Raw genomic sequence first — 23,830 nt, 5'->3', positions numbered from 1 at the left:
TTTCTGTTCTGATAAACACAGATGAAGTAAAATCGAGAACCAACAAACTTGAGAAGACTGGGACATGGAAAGCAGAACTACCTTGAGCTTTGGTAAGTATCTTTTTTTTTTTTTTTTTATGAAGCATTTTTATTTTACTTTTGCAAATCTTAAAACATTTCAAATTTGCTGAGGACTTTTGAAAAAATAGGAGAAATGTGTGGTTTGAGATTTTTATCAAAAAAGCAAAGTTGTGAAAGAACAGCTTAACATTTTCCTTCCCTCCCCTCCCCCAAAGATTCTAGTTTTAAAACAAGTTCGTGAGGTTTTAAAGGGAGAAACCAAGCTTTGTTCTTATGAGAGCATTCTAAATACTTGCCTCAAAGATGTTTACTAACCAACCAGTAAAGAGAAAAACTAAAGCTAGATGTTTGATTTGCCTGTTCTGGAAGAAAGACTTGATATGGTGGGAGCCCTTTCCATATTGTGAGATGCCTTTTCACCACTCCTGGTTTCCGTGATCCTTGGGTTCAGCTCTTTATTTATATTTCTACAGCTGTCAAAATTCAAGCAATGGTCCTTAGCAGCTTGGTGCATCCATTTATTCCTGCTCATATATGCTGGCTTACAGCCACTGTTTTTTGGTTGATTTATTAACCATAAGTGTAAGTAGCTGTTACTTTAAGTTGCTAAAATGTTTGACGCAACGCTGCAGTCTTAGGTGAATTAGTAGTGTTGCTGAGACAGCAACATTCAGAGAGTATGGAAATACAGAATACAGAAACATTCAGAGAGTATCAAAACAAATAATGAATGTTTTGGTAAGTTGGAGAAAACTTAGTTGGGCCAAAACTGAAGTAAAATTTCCTTATATAGCGTGAAACATTTGAATATCAATGTATAAGGAGGTGCCTATCATGCTGTGGTGAAAGATCTCTAGACCCCTTTATCACTATAAAGAGAACTTTCAGCTGAGAGGGTGATACAATATTAACAGGTGGACAGTTTTTGGTTTTGTTTTGTTTTTTAAAACAAAACAAAAGACACTCCCCCAATTTCACTCTTGAGAAGGGCTAAGCTAAGTTTCTAATTGTTCTACTTATCTTTGCTTTTCACTGACCTCGTTCACCAAAGCATGCTAGCTTGTTAACACTGAACTTAAGAACCACTCTGCGTTTGGCTTAATGTCAGAGAAACAGAGGTGATTAAAGTCAGGTTACACTGAGTATCATGGACATACATAGATGTTTTTACAGTACAAAAATGTTAATTTCTGAGCTTATAACTTACACTTCCATTTTGTACATATATCTGTAACTTTTGTTTTGTACCTGAATATGCAAATCATGGTTTCAACTGCAGATAAATAGGAAAGGAACTAAGCATTAAAACAGTTTAGCTGTTTCAGTTGCCCTCCTCTTTAGAGATACCTAGTGGCAAGAACCTAATCAGTGAGTTTAGTTACAGTGCAGGGAGCTTGTACATTCAAATCCAAACCAGTGCAGCCTGTTGTTTTAATTATAAGAAACAGATGGCAGGAGTGAACACCAGATCACTCATTACTGTATTTGTTATCTTTGCATAACTTCTGTTGTAAGAGTAAAGATGATGAACAAGCCAGTGGGAGTACATATTGCTGAGGAAGTAACGGACAGCATTGGTCCTTCTTGGCTGTTGCTTGTTCAGGAGTTGGTACTTTTTTCCTTGGAGGAATCTCATAGTTCCACAAATAGTGTTGTAAGTTTATACAGCTTATTGTGTACAACTGTACGTTTCTTCAGCATTTGAAACAAAGCTTTTAGAGAGCTCTGTAAAGAAGATAGGAGTGACTTTGCTATCTGTATCCTGTGTGACCATTGATATACATGTGCTGTCGTGTCAAGAAGGCAAAAAATCATCCTGCTTTTTAGCAATGAAAAGTAGCATGGCTGTAAGGGAGAAGAGGGAATTATCCCAACCTTACTGAATAGTCAAGCTAATTTATCAAGGTAAATGATCTCCTGTGTCTTAGAAAAACATAGGCATAATTAATTTGTATTTTAAGTCTGTCATCAGTTTTAGAAAACAATTTTATGGACTTCTGATGAGCTATTCAGCTAGACGATTACCTAGAGCAAATAGCTGTTTTTAAAAATACGTACTTCCTTAATTTCTTTCTAACTTCTTAACTTTCTTGAATTCTATTTTTAAACAAAAAAAGATGAAAGCAGTCCTAATAACTAGCTCTGTCCATAGCCACTATTACAAATGAGGTTTTAATATCTGGCACAGTGGAATTGAGAAGAATATTTTAATTCTCTGATCTCCAGGACATCCAGAAAACTGAAGAATCAGAATTAAGGAGGAAGACTTGGCATTTGTAATCCTTACTTATTGATATAATAATGGAGAGTGTTGCCCAAATTTAAGAACTGTGGAATTTCATGCCACCAAAAAATAGTTGTGATTCCCCAGCATAGTGGTTTTGAAACTGGTAAGTAACTTCCAGGGCCAAAATGTGTGTGCGCGTGTGTGCATGCGTGTTTGAAGTGGAGTTCCAAGTAGCAGCTCTGCAGGGAGCAGCTAACTACAGCTGCAACTGCCAGTTTTTGGTAGTTAGCTGTTCTTTGGCAAGTGCAATCACAAATGGTAGTCTGTGTGCTAACTTCTCTCCCAACATGGAAGAAATAAGCTGCTGCTGTCATGACTTCGAAGTAGATGTGGAAAAGGGCTGTATTTGGTACAGAGGAGCCCAAAAGTGATTGCGCAAAAACAACCAAAGCAAACCAAAATAACAACAACAAACTAAACAGTGGTCTCATTTGCTAACATGATTGTTTGTCATTCATTCGCTAAAGCATGTAAATATAAAATTTGCTCTGAATTACAAATACTGGTTAAAGAGCACATTAACATTAGTTTTGGTCAGGCCCCCTGCCAATAAATTCAATCTGAGGAGAGACAAATTTTGCTTATTACATGCCCCTGTGATTAAATTCTCTGCATTTTATCATCTTAAAAACACTGAGCTAGAAATAACTCTAATGAGAAAAGTCATATTACTAAAATGTTTTCAGCATTTAAAAAAACTTTCTTTTTTCTTATAATCAAAGCTTGCACTAGGACATCAGACATTCAACCAATAGAAATCATGCTGTAGCTGTCATTAGAAACCATAATGTGAGTATATAATGTTTCAGAAATTCCCTTTTGTTAAGTACCATCAGATGAATTTGACACTTCTATTTCATTTCAGTTACTGTCTTGAGACATATGCCAGTCTGTAGAGTGACAGAACACATGCATTGATGCAGAAACTGATTTAATCAACATTACTGCATTCCTTTCTGGAACCAAGGAGTAAGTACAATTCAGTGGCAAGAAAGGCACTATTACTTGTATCCCTAGAAAGCGTTGCTTAGGCCAAGAGATTTGAAATTTTCTGGTGTGAAGCAGTTTTTCAGTGTCTGCCTTCATTTATCTTCTGTTCATCACTTCACTTAGAACTATCCTGGCCTGTCAGCTGGGAAAAGAAATGCAAGCAGTTCCCGTGTGTAGACATCTAAACCAGGTCTTTTTTCCAAAAATATAGCGGAGGGACTATTGCCTTGTGTAATTGGTGGTTACAGCAGTTACAGAGGATATGAGATATCTCTGTTCAAATCCCTCCTCTCTATGCTGTCCTTTGAACTAGTTGAGCAGCCTAACAATTTCAGTCTTTCCTTTAGAAGCTGTGCCACTGTAAAATGATTGAATTAGTGAGCATATGTGACTTTCTTGTTCAGTAATTATGACACTTGCCCGAGAAGGGGAAGATCCTGTTCCAAGTACATAAATAGTGCTGAAATACATTCAGCGGAGATTGAGGCTGTGGTATAAACTGGATTTGGATCTCTCCCATCCCAGAGAAGCGCTCCTGTTTTCATGCTGTTGGGTATTTAAAAAACAAACCAGGGATACTTCCATTTCTGCCTAGTTCAGGTGGGGAAGGTTCAGCATGGGCTCTAAGACTGTCTTGTGAAACCTCACAGAAATACCTTCCCCATGCAACCCCGTGAGGCTGAGGCACTTACCAGGTGCCTACATTCATTGCATCAGCGAGATTTATGCTGTTAGCTTCCTAGGAGCCTTGACTGGCACAAATATGCACCTTGGGGCCCATAGATGCCTTCTGGCTATGTCTGAGAACAGAAAGCACTCTGGGTATTAGCAGTGGACTAGATTATGCGGCTGAATACCTCTAACTTTGCTTGTTTTCCTTCTGGTTGACTATTCTAGCCAGCATTTGTACTTTCTATTTTTTTTCACTTGAGAAACATTAACAGAGCAGCTTGAATTTGTTTGAGATGTTTGCCAGAACTCTGATAATGATTTGATGATGTGAAAGCTGCAGAAATTGTGCTTTCACTTGGAAACTCACAGTTGTGTGGGCAGTGACCTTTTCATATCAGGTGCATGCTTCCTCTTATCTACCTTTGGGCATGAGTGGTTTAGTTTTCTATCTATCTTGGATAATACTATTTTTTAGGGTTTTTTTTTCCCTTCAGATGTACCTTCTTGTGTTTTATTTGCCTGTTTTATATATTAAAGCTATCCAGGAACTTTTTCTTGCCACTCAAATCTTTTCCAGCTAAAATAATTAAATTAAAATGAGTCCTCGATTAGCCTAGCTTTTATCACATTTCTGCCTGTATTTTTTGCAAAAGCCCTCTCAAAAGACTTTTTTTTCCTTCCTTTGTCCATGTGTCTATTTTACCTCTCCTCATTTCACACACAAATGTACCCCTGCACTGGTTTGTTTAAATCTCAGTCTTTTCTAGCCAATTCTGCAAGACACCTGGGAATTATTTATGTGAAAGATGCTATACACAACAGAGCTGCTGCTGCCCTTTACCTAGCAGCTTTACTGGGAGAGTAAAGCCTTGACCTACTTAGTGTTGAGCTGCAATAATGTTCTATTTTTTTCATTTACACTAGCCAGGCTAACCAGAGAAATAGCTTTTGCTGTTCAGGAAATGAAGAGTATGGAGGTCTCCACTGTGAAAGCGGCTTCAGCTCTCCTTTCAAGAGTAAGAAGTTAAGTATATTTTAAGTAAAATATATATAGTTTAAGTAATAACAACACAGAATTTTATCAAGGTTAGTACTACAGCCTATAGTTCTTCCAACCTAAGGCTTGGAATAGTTAATTCAACATTGGGTAAGGCTTCCTGTGTGCTGGGATGCAATGAGGCATTCTGTAATCTTCCTCAGCAGCCTTTATTGTCAAGAGTTGCTTTGTGGCTGCATCTGTATTGAAAAAGCTGTTGACTTGTACAGGTTTCCAAGTCTGGATGCACGTCTTGGTCATACTGTAGTTCCAGGCTCAGACTCAAGACCCAGACACATAGGAGCTCTCTGTACCCTAGAGTCCATGGAAAATAATAGTGATATGCCCCAGAAGTATTCAGCCGGGGCAGTGAGGCTAACTGGGACCCCAAGCTAAATACCTGGAGACAAGTATAGACCTTAGTAGAGTAGGGATGGAGGTTGTAGAATTAGTCTCACATCATGAAGGATGCTACTCGCTTGCCCTGCCAAAAACTCTGCTTTCTCATGAGGATAAAGCAGTAAATGTGAAAGTATTGCCAATGCCCTAAGAGGAGAGGTGGCCAGAGCGCAGCCAGGAGTGCTGTATGCAGCAACAACTCGGGGCCACCCCCTTTCTTTCACTTCCATGTGAAGAGATAATTTGAGGCTGTGACTGCAGTGCTTCAGCAGATCCAAAGGAGGAGCTGAACGGCTCAAGCAGAGTGTTAGGGTAGGATGAGACAGTTCCCTGGGCCAGCTATCCATTTTTTAATGCAAATTGTCATGCTCCTCCCAGCTGCTGGGCTGCTTTCCTGGCAGGGTGAAAGGTGCTGTCTAGAAGCCTTGTCACTGAACAGTGCTGCTGGGAATGGGAAAATACAAAGGGTCTTAGCAATAACGTACTCAGTACCTGAGTTTGTTCTTTTGTTCCTGTTTTTCTTTTCCCAGTATCTGATCTTAAAATCAGCATGGGAAAACACGGGAGATGATAGATACAAACCAGTGGCTTCTCGTAGCAAGAAGCCGAATTCTTTCTTTTCTATGCAGTGTGAGAAGTTCTCCAAGAGCAACTTTGTTAAAAACCAAATAAGGTTTTGCGGAAATACTGCTTGCTCTACTAATTACATGATCTGGTTCCATCTAATCATGAAAAGACTCATCATCCCTGACAATGGGCTAATGTACTTTCTAATGTTGCCAGTATTGCACAGTTGTTACACTCTCCCAATGAGCACTGGGACCTTAAGCGTGATGATATGAAACCTTTAATCATTAATGAAAACAAGCAATTTGTCTATGATCTTAGTTTGACAATCCATAAAATAGTGTTTCTCAAATGACAAATTAGCAACTTGGTTACAAAGAACAAAGTTTAAACAACACAACAGTTGTATGCACAAAGCTACCACGTCTTTTTTTGTTTTAAATCAGGAAAAAAATTTATTTATAAAAACGTCTCATTTAATTTACTGTCGAGTCTCTAGCTGAATACAGTGGTTTAGAACACTAACGGCCCATGCTTTTATACAGATTAGCCAAAGCATGAACATCAATGAAAATTAACCCCCGAAAATAACTTTTCTTTGCTTTGTTATGAGCCACAACAGTGTTAAAACTGGAACAGTAATGAAAGCAACACAAGAGTTAGGAAGCACAGTTGCTTAAAGAGTAAAGGAAGTATTTTCTTTTGATGTCTCAGAATAATAAGAAAGTTAGAAATGGCAGAAACTCCTCTGTAGATTAGTCCATAGAAAGCATTGTCTCATGGGGCTTTGGAAAAGTCCTGTCTGGTGGCTAATGCACTAGGGCATGATGAGATACATTACAGAGCCCCCAGGCCAGTAACTTCTGAAGACAGCCTAAAATGTAGGAACAAAAATGAGGAAAAGAAAAGGAAAAAAAAAAAAAAAAAAAAGGCAAAAAAAAAGAAAAAAATCTTCTCACTATTAAAAAAATAACACTTGAGTACAACCAGCATAGAACAGCATTTCAATGCAGGCAAGTTTTCTCACACAGAGGTTGGTGGTTTGGTTTTTTTAAAATGTCAGTTACTGAAACAGTTACAATAGTCCAGAACAATTTTACAGCAGGTTTCTAGAGCTGTTAAATAGCTGAGGTACCTTGACATTATTTCCAGTTTCTCCTTCATTATATACAAACAAACAAAAAAAAGCCCAAAACAAACAAAACAAAAAAAACCAAAACAACAAACCCAAACAACAAAACCAACCAAAAACCCCATTTGGATAAGTGCAAACTGTAACAATGGCAGTTCTACAAATGGTTACAGTGACAAAACTTAGTGCAAAGGTACTAAGGTGAAGAAAAGCCCACAGAATACAGAAATGACACAAAATACTGAGATAGTACTTAGCCCTATACAATAATAATAACACACTTTGAAATACCATGTTTTAAAAAGTATTGCATTTGCATTGTGTTTTTAGTTTATATTAAAATGCACTGAATACAGTTCAATTGTTAAAGCTTTGTGTCCAAGGAGTGCAAAGTGTATGAACATGGCGGGCTAATGGGATTCTGGATTCGGAAGTGGTGAGGAAAACAATATTGCATTACTGAGTTATGCAACAGAAATTAAAAAGAAGGTGGATGGACAAACAGAAAATGCAGTTAAAAACTAGTTCCAACAGCTAGCAACCAGCCATTACATCACCCAGCTCTCTTCGGTTTGGCTGCAATTAGGTGTCTGGTTTTATTTAATCTGAACATCGTTAAGTTCCTGTTAAAGGGATGTTATCTGTTCAGGCAGCAACCTTTGAATGTCCTTTGGTAAGCGCTAGATTTTATTCGTAATTACAATACAACCCGATTGCATGATTAGCGGTGAGTTAAATAGGGATGTATTTTGTACAGAAACCTAACAAAAAATGGTCATTTTGGCTGAACAAAATATATGCGGGAGGGGGTACCAGAATAGTGACTGTGCATGTCTGATTTGTACCTACTCTTAAGTACTTACAGAAGTAAGTAAGTACTGTGTCGGTATATAAAACATCTGAGTGCAAAAGGAGGAGCCTGCTCTCCTTCCCTAAAGCAGAGTTCTTAAAATTACATTTTTTCCAAACCAGAGAAAGATTGTTGTGCCCTTTAAAAGAATGAAGTGGAAAGGCTCAGGTGCCTGATAGGTTGTGGGGTTTTTTTTGTTGTTTTTTTTTTCTCGGTTGTCTTCCAATCGTTTTAAGTTAGCGGTTTTTCTCAGACCAGAAAGCTTCATTTGTTGTATGCAGAAGTACCTGAGCTTTGGTACTTTCTAGCCCCCTTCTCCTGCTTGCAGGCAGGTGTCGGGGCAGGGAAGACGGGAGTCTTCGGGCCTGTGGAGAGCAGCAGAATGACCGAGGGGGCCAGCACTTCACGAGTGGATTTCAGGGGCACTAGCCATCACCAGAAGTGCCGGATTTGCAGGCTCTAGCAATAGAAAGATTCCTCAGAGGTGCCAATTTGCCATAGAAAATTGCTCTGCGGTTGGAGGGATCCCTTCAGATGGATCTAAGTGTATTTATATGCCAGGCAGCATTGCTGGAGCAGGAGCCGGCTGTCAAAATTTCGCCTCATTTATGTTTTTTTCTTTCTCTCCAGGTGTCTCCTTGCTGGGGTGGGGGCAACCCTGCCGTGCTGCGGAGCTGCCGGAGGGGCAGCCCTGGCTGCGGCCCCGGCGGAGGGACGGCGTCGGGGGGGAAGCCCGCTGTTGGAACTAGTTGGTAGGTGGTGCCCGGGTGTTAGTCGTTATGGAGAGCGGAAGACGACTTGAGTTGGCAACAGTTAACACTAGCAATTTAACAGAAAATAAAAGATGCCGTATTGTTTCCTTGATAACTAGGATCTACCACAGACTCTTGGTAGAGCTGGCAAAGCTTGCATTGTGTCTCATCCCTTCAATATGGAGCAAACTTCTGGCGGTCAGATTTCTTAACCCCGCTCGTCGAAGGAATTTTGGCAGTGTAAGCGGACAAACTCCCCGTGGCCCCCGCGGCGGCCGCGGCATTTAGTGCCAGGAGTGGGACAGTTTTCATGCCAAGCAGACTGGAGACAGGAACGGCATAGTGGGTGGTTGGCAGAGTTGGTAGGGGAGGGGGGGTACTGACGGTAACGGCGGAGGCGGCCGCCAGCACGGCCATGGAGGTGGGGGTGGAGGTAGGGGTGGCAGACTGAGAGAGGTTCATGTTGAGGTCAACAGGGGTCGTGACGGAAGCGGTCTGGGTGCTGACTTTAGCCATCTCTAAGCTGCAAACGAAGAGAGGAAGAGGAACAAACAGGTTGGGAGGGTCCAGCCAGGGCGGTGGGGCCGGGAGGAGGAGGAGGAGGAGGAGGAAGGGGCGAACGGAGGGAGGGAGGGAGGGACAGCAACCACGAAAGGGCAGGATTAGATCGGTGGACGAGGGGGACAAACGAGTGGGAGGGAGAGGGGGGAGAGAGAGAAAAAAAGGGAAAATGAGGGTCAAAGGAGGAACATGTTATGTGTTAAAGAAGAGAAATAACAAAAGGGTTTTTCATGATTCGATGGCGAAAACATTACTGAGATTCTAAAGTTCTTTCAAAAAAAAAAAAAAGAGCTTGGGAGGGGTTGCTAGTTCATTTTACGTATGAAAAAAGAAATCTAAGGAATGCAGGTAATGGCAAAAAGATGGAAAAAACGAAACTTAAAGAAAACTTAAAATAACTATGAAGTTTACTCCCCAGCACTGATATGGTGAATTTCGCTTTTCAAAATTACGGTATTTTTGAAAGGGGGACGCGGGGGGTTTTGGTAATTTTTTTCAATTTGTCAATTTTGTGACAGAAATAGTACCCTTTGTCATTTTGCTAGGATGAGAGGAGACTGAGCAATGATTTGCTGCTTCCATCTAAGGCATAAAGTTCTGGTTTGTTTTGTTTTGTTTTAGAAAGTTAGTTTTTAATTTCATTCATTGTGAGGTCAATGTGCATTTTTCATATAAAACAAACCTGATTAGCCAGTGTGTTCACTTCGGTTTGTACTTTCCCCAGACTTTTTTTTTTTTTTTTTTAAAATCACAGCAAAATATTTATGCAATCAAATTATAAGGAAATTAGTAAAAAGGAAGACGGAAAAACACCCCGGCTTCCACAGCAGCGGTATCCTTTCTGAGCTTGTGGCAGTGTTACAGTGAACATAAAAGAGTTACCAGCTGACAGACAAGGTACTACTACATGGATACAACATACACATCGTCAAGACGGACCCCACCAGCACGAGGAAGTTCAGATTGACCCGACCTCTGAGCCCAAGGCAGTGACGGGCTCTTTGGAGGATGCAGATATCAAACCACCTTCACTTTAGTCTAACTCCACCCATTGGCAGGTGAGATGAGTTTGACCCATGTACTTAGGCTTTTCTGTACATTTTTAAACAGTAAAATACAGTAATTCCAAGGACGCGTTGTTTTTTTCAGATGACAAAACGTTTACTTAGATGAATCATCCCTTTGCTGTTTGTTGCAGCTTGTGCACTGGCTCTCAGGTTGGAACAACCTAAATACTAATTTCAGGATGCGTTTTGCATGGGACCAGCTGGGAGGTGTGACAGCCTAGCATATAAATAGGACTATGGCTTAGAAAGTCTTTGCTAGCTACAGTTATATGTGTATTAATTCCAAGTTGGGTGATTTTTTTCAGTAATTACTAACTTGTTGGGCTTCTGGGCTTTCTCCTGAGGTGAGCCGAGGAGCTGCAGCAGCTTCTCCTGCCCGGAGTGGAGTGTGTGCCAGCGAGCGAGCGGCTGGCTGTGCAGAGGACCTGCTGTTTTCCTATCAGATCCCGTCAGGCCTGGGGAAGCTTCCCAGCACAGGGTTTGTGCTGGTCCCTGTTGGCACTTGGGGCTGGCTGTGCAGGCTTAGAGAGCAGCAGCTGTAGCCAAGCTACAGGTTTGGAGGGGAGCGCGGTCACCCTACTCGGGGCGAGTGCGTGAAATGCAGACCCGTTTGTGGGAGGTAAAGCTTTTGTTTTCCTACCCTGTGGTGTTCATCTGTCCCTATGGATAAGCAGCTCAGAATTTTTCTAACCCTTGCAGCAGAGTTGTTCTTTGCAGAGAGAAGAGCATCCTTGTGCTGTTAGCCGTGCTACTTGCAATCTACTCGCACAGCAGGATTTACATCAAGAATACTGAATCAGTGAATACAACTCCACTGTATGTCCTCAACTTGGGGTGTAGGAGTTACACGGTGGTGATACCTTATTAGGTTTTGAAAAGCTCAGTTTATATAGTTGGATTTTTTTAAATATTACTAACACAGTATTATTCTGGGAGGGAGGCATATAGAAAGATAATGCAGGATTCATGTTTCAGTGACTCCAAATTTGCCTACCTTGCATTTAACAAAAACAAAAAAATCCTGAGTTCTTTCCTGCACCAGCAGGGAGAATAGATCCCACAGGCTAAATGCTGGTGTTGGTAGCCGCCACTCAAACTCTCTGTCTCTGGTGCACTCGCACAGGTATGATTAAAGCAGTAATTTGCCCTGCTTCACATTTATTACTGGTGGTAATGCGCAAGGTGAAAGTATGTCAGGTTAGCTATCGGCTGTCCTGTGACAGCAGCAGTTTCCCAAAACAATTGTAGATGCAATAAAATTAAATGTGAAAGTGGATGAGGCAGCCTTTGTACAAAATTTTATGGCGCCAATTCTACACCGTCCCTTTGAAGACCTACACTTTAGGAATATATACATTGAAGGCCACATCCTGCATTACCCCAAACTGGTGAAAGGAATAAAGCTCGATTGTGGCTTTGGTGGTCCTGTTAGCTCTGTGAATGAACCTCTTATCAAAATGGCAGTAAAAAAATATCTTCAGGAAACTTTTTCAACAAGGAGCAAGTGCTGCTGGCTACAACTTGTCTATAATCCAAAGTCAAATATTACACAGGAAACCTAAACTGCAGTTCATTCTTAATAAAAGCTAGAAGATGGAATTGGATAATGAAAATCCAGTTACTACAGTGGAGACCAGCTAAGAGACAGAAGATTTTACAGGAAAAAAAGACACTTGGACACATTCTACTCATACAGAGGTCAGCGCTCAGGTAATCAATACAAAATCAAAACTATTTTAGAAAGATTTAAATCTCTCAATGTATTAATATATCTATAATTTAGAGTATATTGTGTACGTATTCGACACCAGATTGCAATAGAAGTCTTAAAACAACTTGATAAATTATTCTATAGATGGCAGCTTTGGTTGGAGGCTAGTTTAAAGATACACACAGAACATTTCAGGAATACTGTAGATAGATAGTTTTCTACATCCTATGCTGCTCTGAGGCATTGATTTATGCAGAAATACTGGCCCTGGAAACCAAACCACGAGAATGACAGATCTTGTGGGGGAGAGAAAAAAAAAAAGTCCACCTTACCCTGAATGCTTATATGGCTTTTATTTATTATAATTATTATTTTGATATACTAGACTATACCTTGAGCATCTAGGTACTGTACTCGGCTCTTCCCCAACACTGTTTATTTCATGCCACTCTTTATTTCATCTTTAAAAGAGACAGCAGTACTTGTGGCAGGTTCAGGACTGACAAAACACTGAAATTGGCTTCCAGTGTGCACAGGCAGCAGCAGCAGCCTAGATCTGCCTCTCAGAAACCTGCCTGAGCACCTAAAACCCAGCTACAGCAGACCTCCCTCTTGCCTGAAAGTTTCTCTGTTCTTCCTCCAGTACGACTGTGAACTAGCACTGCTGCTGTGGTGGCACCTAACTGGACGGGAATTTCTCTTGTGAAAGGAGAAATCTGGAATAGTGTCACTTTTTAAAATGAAAAAGCCACCTTAATGTCCTATGTTACCTTAGAGCTTAATTTATTATACATTACTTTAGGAGTCTTCATTTACAAATGAAGTCACTTTATCTAAATACAGTTTCAACACATGGTACATAATAATATATGATGGTTTATTGTAGATGATGGTAACAAATGACTTCTATCTAGAAATTCAACAGGAAGAAAATATTTTGTTTATGGTTTCACAGGGTATAGATAGAGTATCCGTGGTATATGACTGCTGAGAAGTTTTCTTCTTTGCAAAAGTATGTTAAAAGACCTCATATATATCCCATTCCATCAAAAGAATCATTAAACAGTAATAAACAGAAGTGTGAGAGTTCACAGGCTTTTCTAAAGTGAGTCAAACAGGTCACTAGAGTTTCTGTCTCTGGTGAGCAGCTCACTGCAACTCCATTAATAAGTGCATTATTTTATTTGCATGCTTTAGCTGTCTTGAAGATCTTAAATTGTTATCTTCTGAGATCCAGATGCATGCCATATGGTGTTTGAGCAACTAAAAATGAAGGGGTCTATTCTCATCTCGATGTGTGGGGAATCCCTGAACACCAAGAGAAGAACATATCCTTAAGGGTTAAAGGAGGGAACACATTTTTATTTGATTACAGGGCTTACGGAAGTGACATATTTGCTACAAAGAATATAAATCAAAAGAGCTGTAGGTTGTTTTAGGATTCTGGAAATGGCTTATCTTAAGCTTCACGACGCCACCCCTCAATATAGTTTTCCCTAGGAAACTACTTTCAAACCGAATTATAAAAAGTAATATTTTCGTTTGCTGTACCACAGAGCTGCGCAAACATCCTTTTCCTCCATTAAGACATTTACAGTGGCTTGCAGTGGTGCACTGCAGAACTGGGCTGGAGAGGAGCTTGGACCATAGGAAGCTGTAGACCTGGTATGACTACAGCCCCCCCCCACCCCTCCCCCATATAAATCACATACTTTCTACTACCTTAACAGCAAACATAGTTAAACACAAAGCTTGATTCATATCACAGTATTTGGGGGGGAGGAAATAAAAGGGGGAAAAAAAAAGGCAATAAAATACATAGATACTCCCCCTCCCCACAATATATTGCCTTGGTCCACCCTTTACAAGTAGATCTATGAGCACTGTATGCTTTGCACTTTCTTCTCATGGCAATTGCAAATAAATGTGGTATCAATTTTAGGTTTTTTTTCAAAATAATCATATAAAAACTGATAAGAGATTTAAGCTGTTGCAATGGTTTAGCTAAACAGCCAGTGCTTTCATTAATTCTGGCACCAAGAAGTGGAGAAACAGATAGTCTCACCCTGTCTCATTAGGGAATGCTTTTCACAAATTTGTGATGCTGTCTCTGGAAAAATAAATCCCGTGGCTCTATCAGTTTAATATCAACTCTGAGTGGCAATTTCCAGTTAGTAAATTACACCTGTTTTGCAATCTGTTTCACTATATTTGCCATTTAGGACAGTAAAATGGGTCTGTGAAAAGTATTTTCTTCTAAAGAATTTATGATTTGTCATTTCATTTAATTTATCCGCCTGTATTTTAGGTGGATGCTAATGTTGAGTATTCAGATTTTTCAGCTTTAGTCATTCAACATGACCTGGAATTGCACCGGATTAAGCTCCTTTCTATATAAACCAACAGCAAACACAGGTTCTAATGACACAGGCTTTACAAATCATTAGGAATTGAATAATACTATGCAAAATGGACACTGCGAAGCAACTTTCTGGATCTATCCAGGACAGACATTTGCTGGAGAGCAGACAGAGCAATCTTGCAGAAGCGTTATCACTTACAAAGCAAACTTACCTTGCATTAATGAGGTACTGTGCTAAGCTGATGTTTGCAGGGGATCCTGTGATTGTAACTTGTCGTTCTGCGGAGCCTTCTGTGGCATTAGCAATCTTGATCTGCGCTCCTGACATCTGCCTGATTTCATTTATCTTACTGCCTTGTCTGCCAATAATGCAGCCTATTAACTGGAGTGGGACAAAGACTGAGATTAGTGCCACAGACACAAGCAAAAACCACTTAACTGCAATTTGTAGTATTGCTAAAAACATGGTTATGAAAAGCTCAATATCAAACCAAAAGATTTTTGCTGTGCTGTTTGGAAGGAATAACTAACTAGCGCAGTCTATTGGCTCTACGGTGATACGTCTCTAAATCGAGTTTTGCTGCTACCTGATTATCAGCTCGATATCAGATTATTTTGCTGTCTTCCACGGCAGGGAAATGACAGCGTGCCGTGGTGCTGACGAATACAGAACAGAGCCTGACTTGCCAGTGGCAGCAGCGAGCCAAGAGCAGCAGCTGGAAGTCACGCTGACCATCCAAAGCCGCCGCCGTGCAGCTCTGCACTGTTCCAGCGCGCCGCTAGTCCTAGACCTCCCTGGGCACACGTGGTCCTCGCTTGGCCAGGTACTGTGCTATTAAAGTCAGTGGGATTTACAGCTCTGTAACTGCAGGCAGGCGCAGGCATAGGAAGAGACCGAAATTTGTCTGCGTTCCTTTGCAGAAACTTAACCAAATCTCGCATTTTTGTGGGTAAAACTAAGCCCGAGCTGTGTGTGTGTCCCTAGATCCCCAGTTTTTTTTGGTAAAATTGCATTGGTGTTATCTTCAATTAACAGTGTTTTAAAGGTTGTTTAAATGCTCTTGGTGGACTCACAAGCTTTTGGAAGCTGTGTGCAAGACCTCGAGAGAGTGTTTCGCAGCACACCTAACTAACTGCTGCAGCTGGGGTAAGGGAGCGTGATAGTTGTGCCAGGGCATTGCTCCTCCAGCACAGGGACCCCCCCAAGAGCAAGTGGGCACCAAGCCAGCAGCTGAGGCTGAGATATTTTGGCCTCTGTAAGGGTGAGAAGGGGGGACTTTTGTATTAAGGAAGGGCTGGGTGCTGAGAAACTCAGCAGTGGCCAGAATGGGTGGGAAATGGAAACTTCGTTCTACAGGCCTGTTGACACTGGGATGATGTTGCCAGTTTGGCAGAAAGGCTGTGCCAAGATGCAGAGACTGCCTTCCCCTCCCACCCTTCCCGCTGCTTCAGGCCCTGACATGTTACGCTTTCTGGTACTGTAGTGCTTGGAGTATCTTGCCAGAAACAGATTCACATTGTCCAGACATTTTATCAGAAGAAGGGGGAAAAAACCCCCAATGTAATCCTTGCTTCATGCTCAGGGACAAGCAGAAAGCCAAAGCGGGTACCCAGGTAGCTGAAACAGAGACTGAGCACAAGGGGAGCACCCATGAAGGGGAAAAAAATGGGGTTTCAGGAAATGCACACAGGATTTCCTGTCCTGTTCAAACAGGAGGGCCTCGCTGAGCTCTCTGTCCTTATCCTGAGGACCTTAGTGTCCTACCAGAGCATCATTGTACAGCAAAGCTGGCCGCACGAGATCCACTCTTATCTGTTAAAACCAGGTGATGGACTTCCATAATTTTGTTTCCGTGAATCATTTGCATGCCATACTGTAGCTATAATTTATCCAAATCTGGTCAGAAGCGTTCACTATTGCAGAAGCAGAACGGAGCACAGAGCAGGGAGAAACCTTGGGTTGTCTTTGCTTGACTGCTAGCCAGAGTTGTCCCCCCAGATATTAGAGTAGCTTGAAATGGCCAACAGGAGTGGAGGCTGTCAGTATTCCTTCTGCCACAACCAGCATCTAATCGTTTCTGTGATGATGGTCTTGAAGCGACTGGTCAAGAATCCATTTGTTGCTACTGATGATCTCATGAAGTAGTGACCAGAATTGAGGCTCTGTGAAGTAGCTGTTATGGTGCTCATCACATCTTCAGATTCCTCTGATACTTTTCCCGCAACGTGCGGGTCTGAGTATGCTTCTGGTTGCTTTAATAATGATGTCCTAAGTGTCAGCAGGAAACTGTAGACTGCACATATTCCCTCAGTCTGTCCCCAGACCAGGAGTGGAAAGCTAATAAAATTACTTGGTGTAAAAAAAATGTGCAAAAATATGTAAAAATATATTATTTAGAAGAATTTCAAGCAGTCCGGTTAACAGGTGTGGTTGTCATTATGGCATTCAAAGCAGAGGAACTGTGTGGGACCGTTGGTTCTTCAGGCATGTTGTGAGACAGCCTTAGATGTCTGGTTCACCAGCTCTGAGAATGCACTTGCCGGGTCACTTGGGAGGCTACTGCTTGTACGTGCTGGGGGTCTTCCAACAAGGCGTGTAACCCAGGTGGGTCAGTACAAAGAATTTGCAATTTCCTAGCTGACTTTGAGTTAGGGAGTGAGGATTCAGTCCAGACACCGGTCAAGGATATTGCTGATGCAAGCATCTGGAAGAGAGGGTTGGTAACCTTCGGTCTGAAGCTCTCCAAAGTCATCCTTTGTTGCTGTGACAATGGGCTGCTTGAACAAGCTCTGCAAGCCGTGACGTGACGTGCAGCTCACGCAGAATACACTTCTCTGTTTGCCATGCAGGTAGGATGGTAGTGCTGGGGTGCTTGGGGTCTCTGTGGGGTACCTTTCCTGTTATGTATTACTTAGGCTGAAATTTGTGCAGTATCTATCTGAATAGTCAAGAGCTGATGGGTTCTGGAGGAAGTTCAAGGGACTGGTTTTCATCTACAAAGCTTTGATCAATCAGGCCATGGACATTTGGTTTTACATAAAAACACTTGCCCTGCCTTGCTTTGAGATGAAGTCAAGACAAATTGCATCCAAACACGTATCTCTTTTTGAGACTGACCTTTCTAACACCATCAGCTGCCTGCCTCGGTTGTTCTGTAGCTGGCCATTTCACACCATTTGGCCGGCGATGTGTAATTCAGACCCACAAAAGTCCCTCACCAGAAAAGCAAGCTTCCCCAGACTTTGAAATTTGCTACCTTGCATGCGATGCTGCGTGTTTTACAGACATGGGTTTGCTGCTTTTCCACGCTTGGTAGACAGAGTTAGTTAGGGAATGTCGAGGACAGTAAATAAATATATAGCTGTTTTTAAGGACTTTAGGTGCTGCATTATTTTTGATGCTCACCTGCTTTCTCAACATACAGTGAGCCTTACTCTTACTTGCAGAATAAATCAAGAGGAAATTTTCCAAAAAAGAAGTGATAAAGCTGGCTCATGTGAGAGAGGAGCCAAACCTACTATAGATAATACCAAGCCTACTATGCAATATAGTATAAAATATATACTATAAATATACATATGTGTAACATACATAATATACACATATGTACATACAGACACACATATGTGTATGTATATGCATATATAGTTTAACTCTCTGAAGACATGAGCTCAGATCAGATGTGCACCTAGCCCAGCAGCCTGTCTCTGACTGTGGCAGTAGCACAAGCTTACAAAAAAACCCAAAGGATAAAATCAGTGTGAGGTATAAAACAAAGTTTCCACTGGTATCCCAAATTCCCAGCTAAGGCTTACAGACCACCTGAGCAGCAGCTGGTATCTCTGCCTTTATGCTCAATAGTCCATGTATCTGACAATTTCTTTTTGAACTCATTTCACCTCCTGCCCAAGAAGGCCCATAGCAGTGACCTGCAGAGCTTGCTTGTGTGTGTAAGCAAGTATGAGTATTTGTTCATACACCTCAAAATTTCAGCTGCTGTCCCCTCCTTCTTGGAGTGTGACCATCAGGGGAAAAATGTTCCCTTTTCAATTTCTCTGCATGGCTTCTGATCTGTCTTCCTCTACCTCCAGTGTGCCTCATTTCTTCTTATGCCAAAAAAACCCTGAACAAACCAACCCTAAACCATGGATTCTGCTTTTTGCCTTTTTCTAGTTTTACTCTGTCCTTCAGTAGCATTCTGCTGGTACCAATGTAAACAGGACTGAATCAGGAGTCTGGACTCTTAAAGGGGGGGACTGGAAGGTCTACTGTGATTCTTCCAGCCCCAAAACTCTTGATGCTGATAGTTTCTTCCAATATTCTATGCCATCTCTCGTTCAAGTCCCTCTCTTCCTTTTTTTTTTTTTTTCCTTCCCCATAATGCTAAATATATATATTTTTTTTCTCATAATGCTATAGTCACTGACAGAGCCTAATGATAACGACTTTCTGCTGGGTGTTTCCTGCACATTTGTTCCTCTGTGTCCATCACGCTGTGTTACTTCTGTGCAGCACTGGGAGCAATCAGGCTTTTAGGTTTTGGTTTATTATCTGAGGCCAATGCTGCAGAGTATTGCTTGTCACAGGCAGTGGCATGGAGCTCACTTTCTTTTTAAATACTGGTAAAAAAAAATCAGATTCCTTTCTTATAGTGAATATAGTGCTGGTAAAAGGGCTAAGGAATTAGTCTCTGCAACTTAGTATCTGCTGTCCAGAGCAGAGGGCTTGACCATACCTGTCCACAGGTACACCGCTGCCAACCCAGAGCAAGTCCATTGGCTTTGGCAAAGCCTCTGCATCAGTTGAGCAAGCAGGTGCTCATCTTGAAGGAGACTCTTCAAGCACTTTTTGTAAAGATACAGGCTTTCCAAGTTCCAGGTTTGGGTTGGTTTTGGTTTTGGTTTTTTTTCAGTCAGAAATGCTGGGGCAGAGTACTCTGTAGGGAGAAATAATCTCCTGAGGTATGATTACAGTTCTTTACAGACTTACTGCAGGGCTGAGAAAGATGCTTAAATACTCTGTGCCTCTTAAAAACCAATAATAATTATTATTAACTTCACTTCCCTTGCACCAGGATAATGCAAAATCTCAACTATAATAATTTCACAGGCTTTGCAAGAAGGCATATAGAAAACTGAGAAAACACGTTCAGAAATGAGCCTTCTTATTACTTGTTTTGTAACCCAGATGACTCTGCAGATTTGTGTGCATTTCGATTTATTGTGGACCCAACACCAGTTCCCATCCTGTTCCCTAAAGCGGGCAGCAGTAAGTGGTTCTGGGGGGGGATTACTTTTAATGCTAAATAGTGCCTCGTCCCACAAATGGTCTCACTTTGCTTCTGATGGATATTGTCTGCAAAATCTTTCTACTGATTCTTGAGCTCATTTGGACAGGTCTACCTGAGGAATCAAATGCCATTTTTTTAGATTAAGGGGAGACAAAAATCAGGCCATGTGCAAACATAAAAAATTATTTAAAAAAAAATTTTTTTTTTTTTGATAACACATCCCCTTAAACATTGCTAACTGATAGAATCTGGTTAATTCTGTATTTTGGCTTTGGGCATTATTACTCTATTACATGAGAGGCTCTCAGCAGTAAGGTAAATTTATTGAGGTTGAATCCACAGGTCCCTTGCCTTCAGTAGAAGTGCTTTGATTTACACTACTGCAGGATCTTTCCCAGCATGTCCTGTGTGGATTATTAAGTCTTTGCCTAACCATTTTTTTTAAACCCTCTCATACAGCTGGAAAGTTTCTGAGGCAGGGATGGACTTAGCCAGCAGCTTAGTTTTATAAGACCACAGCCCTCATTCTCAGGACTTTTCTGGAAGAGGGCTGGAGGGAGGGCAAGGTGCACTTTTCCTGTAACAAGTAGGTGGTGGGTGGCCTCGCTGGAAGTCACGGGTCGGATGCTGCCTTTATATTCTCCTTAAGGGCTTACGGTGATTCTCTCCACTGCAGGTGATGGATTGGGGATCTGCAAAGATGAGAGCCCTGTCCCCCCAGTGACCGCTGGTGGAAGAGGCAATGCCACAGAGACCTCCTTGGAGCATCACATGGAGCTGACGCTGGATTTCACCGTGAGCTGCTCCGAGAGCATTTGGCACGTGTGGGTCCCCCGCCATTGTTTGCAGGGAAGTACTCCTGGCTCCACAAGGTAATGAAGGCACTTCTTCAGTATGCCATTTCCAACTTTGATGGACTGACATTTCTGTTTCTGTGGAGTATTGATCAGATTTATAGCTTTCTTAAGATGTTCTTGGTGCTTTCTGAAGGGGAAGTTGTTTTCTTGTTATTTGTTTCTACCTGTCTGTCCCACATGTATGCAAAATATGCATAATTTTTAATGAGAGAGGTTCTTTTTATTATTGGTTTGTTCATTTACTCTCAATGGGCATTTTGGGGCATTCGATCATGAAATCTTAAGACATCTGTTAGCTGTGCCAAATCAGCCACACCCAGAGATACCATCCCTTAAGGACCTGCCACTGTTAACACCACTTTATTCTGGGATTCATGTGAAATGCACTTACATTGTGCAACTTGGGCAGCAGCGGAAGGCCAGACAAGATCTGAGCAAGGAAAGAAAGGCAACCAAATGCCCCTATAAGAGGTTTTGATGAGGAAAGGGAGGTGCTAGAGAAAGATCAGAGTGACTTCTGAGAGGGACCTGGAGAAATGTCCTCTCTGGTTTTTTTGGAGATACCCGGAAGTTATGAGAAAACCTAGAAAGGTAAATCTTCTGAATTCAGTATTTGGAGAGGAAGCTTTGGCTTTTAGCATGTGGAAAATAACTTTCTGTGAAATGCATTTCTTTGTTCTCTGGTATCTCTCTGTTATTGAGCAAAAGGTTAGTTGCAATTATCAGCATACCATATGAGGAAAGTAGCATGATATTCTTACAGGAATTATTAATAACAGAAAAAAAAAATTCTGTCACTGCCTTAATGCCAGAGGGAGTGAGGAAAATTTATTTTAATATGAAGCTATGCATATTGTAAATGGCTATTAATATCTACTTTCTGTAGACTAGGCTAAAGTCTGAGCTCCTTATTCTCTTTATATCTGATTTTGCTCCATCAGATTCTTACCAAGGCTTTGGCTTTATATGGTTATCATTATCTTAGTTTTAAAAAATCAGCGTAGCACATGTAGATATACACTGACTTCTCTTGTAGCTGCAGAGCACGTAGATATTTGCAAGTCTCATGTTCTTCTCATGCGTGCTGGACTTTTGCACACATAAGCGCATATGATAAGAAACCCGTGGGACTCATGCAGCACTGGGGACCCCTGGAGTTGAGGCAGACAGGAGACTGGCCACATGCAGCCAGCCCCGTGCCAGGGCCTGCAGCTTCCTTCACCTTCAGCCAGATGAATAATCGCCATAACACACCGATGGCCTAGCTATCAAACCCAGGACTAGGAGATGCTTAGCAGGAAAGCAAAGACAAATTACCCACGCAGGCTTTGCCGCACAACTACTGTTGCCTCTCCTTCCCTGCCCTCCCTCTGTGCACAGATTTGGACTGACAGGGCGCATGTGAAACAGGGGTGCTGGCGTTTTTCCCCCTGCAAAATTCCCAAGCAGCCCCTGATGCCCAACAGGACGCGAGAGCCCTTCCATGCACACACGCAGCGCGTGTGGGCAGCACTAATGCCTTTCGGTCCTTTAATGCACCCCATGACACCACATGAACGTCAGAACTCCCTTTCACCACCTGTAGAGGTCCTCCAGGCTGTTTCTGAGCCTAACCCCATTTTGGCCTTGGCTTTGCACCTTTAGCAACAACAGCAAGGCACGCACTGCATAGCCAGAAAAATCTTCTATTAGAAACAACGCACGGGTGTGTGTTTGCTTTTCAGAGAATAGTGCTGAGGCGGGGCATTTCATACCTCCTGGATGAGAAACTGATGGTTGTTTTTTTTTTAATTTTCTACTGCATTACAGGACACAAGGCCAACTTTCTCCCTCTCCTTCTCCACTATGAATCCTGAAAGAAGTGAAGTCAGAAGAGTGACCTTGGATTTGTATCACTGGTGGCAAGAACAACATCTGCCTGAAAGTGGGATGAAAAAACTTGCACTGTAAGGATAAATAGGGTACTCCCATAAAATTCTCAACATACGATAAATCGGGTTGTAAAGCAGGTACTGATAAATCAGCAGGGCATCTTTTAAGTAACAGAAAGCTTACAAAATCACAGCACTCACACCTTCACTTCTTTGTTATTCTGTGGGGGTTTTTTACTGTAAATCATTGCCACTGAGTTTAATAGAGCTTACACAGTATTGTAAGTATCTCTTAAGTAATATAATTGCTATTTGTGATCCCACTCATGCTTGAAAGCTTTTTTTACTGGAGGGGAAATCTTCAATTTTCCAAGTGACTCATTTGTAATGAGAACTGAAAAAAAATCACCCCTGTTTGCAATGAAAGTGAGTAAAATGGGAAGGCATTTTTATATGACACACAGCATATCAGTTGGGCATTTAGAGTAGCTGTTTGAAGACTCAGCACCATATTGCTCATGGAGACTGAGTCTGTTGATCACAGCCGGTCCAGAGTTGCTGGAGCAGTAATGTTTTCAGCCCTTGTTTTTCAAGTAAATTCTTATATTGCACCTTTACATAACTGAAGTAGCTTTTTTTTTCCTCAGGAAAAAAAGCTGTCTCAGGTAAGTGCGGGGTGCAGCGGAGACTGGCACAGCACAAGCTGTTGCACGGGGGATTCCAGCCCAAGACAGCACACAAGGCTGCACGTTTTTCCACCCCCTTCAGCCCTTCTGCAGAGACCGCCCATGCTAGTGCCACCCGGGAGATGAATTTTGGTAACTCATCTAAGACCGGCATCGCTGGAGACCTGACGCTGCTGCTTCTGCCCAGCATTTTACTAACCTTTAATAACCCCTCCCCAACAGACTAAATGGTGTACAGTTTATTCTGGGGACTGGTGTTTACAAATCAGCCAAAGATGAAAGGTTTCCCCGCCGGTGGCAGAGGAGCAAGAGAAGAGAAAGCGATACTGACTATTGGTCCACTTACATCATTGGGAATAGTAAGTTCATGGGAACTGGTTGGAGTAGTGGCATCCAGTCCTATTCAGGGGACAGAGGGAAAATGTTACGCCAGTTGTTTGCAAGAAGGGCAAGACACAGCAAATGGTATTTTAAAGAAGGAAACATACAGGAGGAAGGGGGGGAAAAAAAAAAAAGAGGAGCAAAGAAAAATAGAGAACTGCTAAGTGATACAGAAAAGAAAGCAAGAGATGCAAAACTCAGAGGGCTGGACTAATTTTAAATGAGTCTTATTTTAATTAACCTTTAAGCCACCAAAGCAACAAATGTCACATGAGATTCCACAGGGTCATAAAAAC

General features: G+C 41.7%; 1 protein-coding gene across 13 annotated transcripts in view; it reads right to left on the bottom strand.

Annotated features, from left to right (window-relative positions):
* The window catches only part of LOC104315796 (poly(rC)-binding protein 3-like), a 526,334-nt gene that overhangs the window by 5,547 nt on the left and 496,957 nt on the right, over nt 1–23,830 (bottom strand). For 7 of the 13 annotated variants that reach the window (XM_069778730.1, XM_069778731.1, XM_069778728.1 and 4 more), the window contains 3 exons: nt 23,500–23,552; nt 14,661–14,830; nt 8,242–9,270 (listed from right to left, as the gene is read on the bottom strand). In XM_069778730.1, coding sequence (XP_069634831.1) covers nt 8,922–9,270; nt 14,661–14,830; nt 23,500–23,552 — 572 coding nt within the window. In that variant the 3' untranslated portion in view covers nt 8,242–8,921. Of the gene's footprint in view, nt 1–6,277; nt 6,888–8,241; nt 9,271–12,949; nt 13,395–14,159; nt 14,197–14,660; nt 14,831–23,499; nt 23,553–23,830 lie in introns of those variants that run through there. The other 6 variants (XM_069778739.1, XM_069778740.1, XM_069778736.1 and 3 more) reach the window with 5 other exon arrangements.

The sequence above is a fragment of the Haliaeetus albicilla genome, chromosome 3 (assembly GCF_947461875.1).
Source record: "Haliaeetus albicilla chromosome 3, bHalAlb1.1, whole genome shotgun sequence".
NCBI lineage: Eukaryota > Metazoa > Chordata > Aves > Accipitriformes > Accipitridae > Haliaeetus > Haliaeetus albicilla.
Note: the sequence above shows the minus strand (reverse complement) of the source record. Positions and strands in the feature narration are given on the sequence as shown.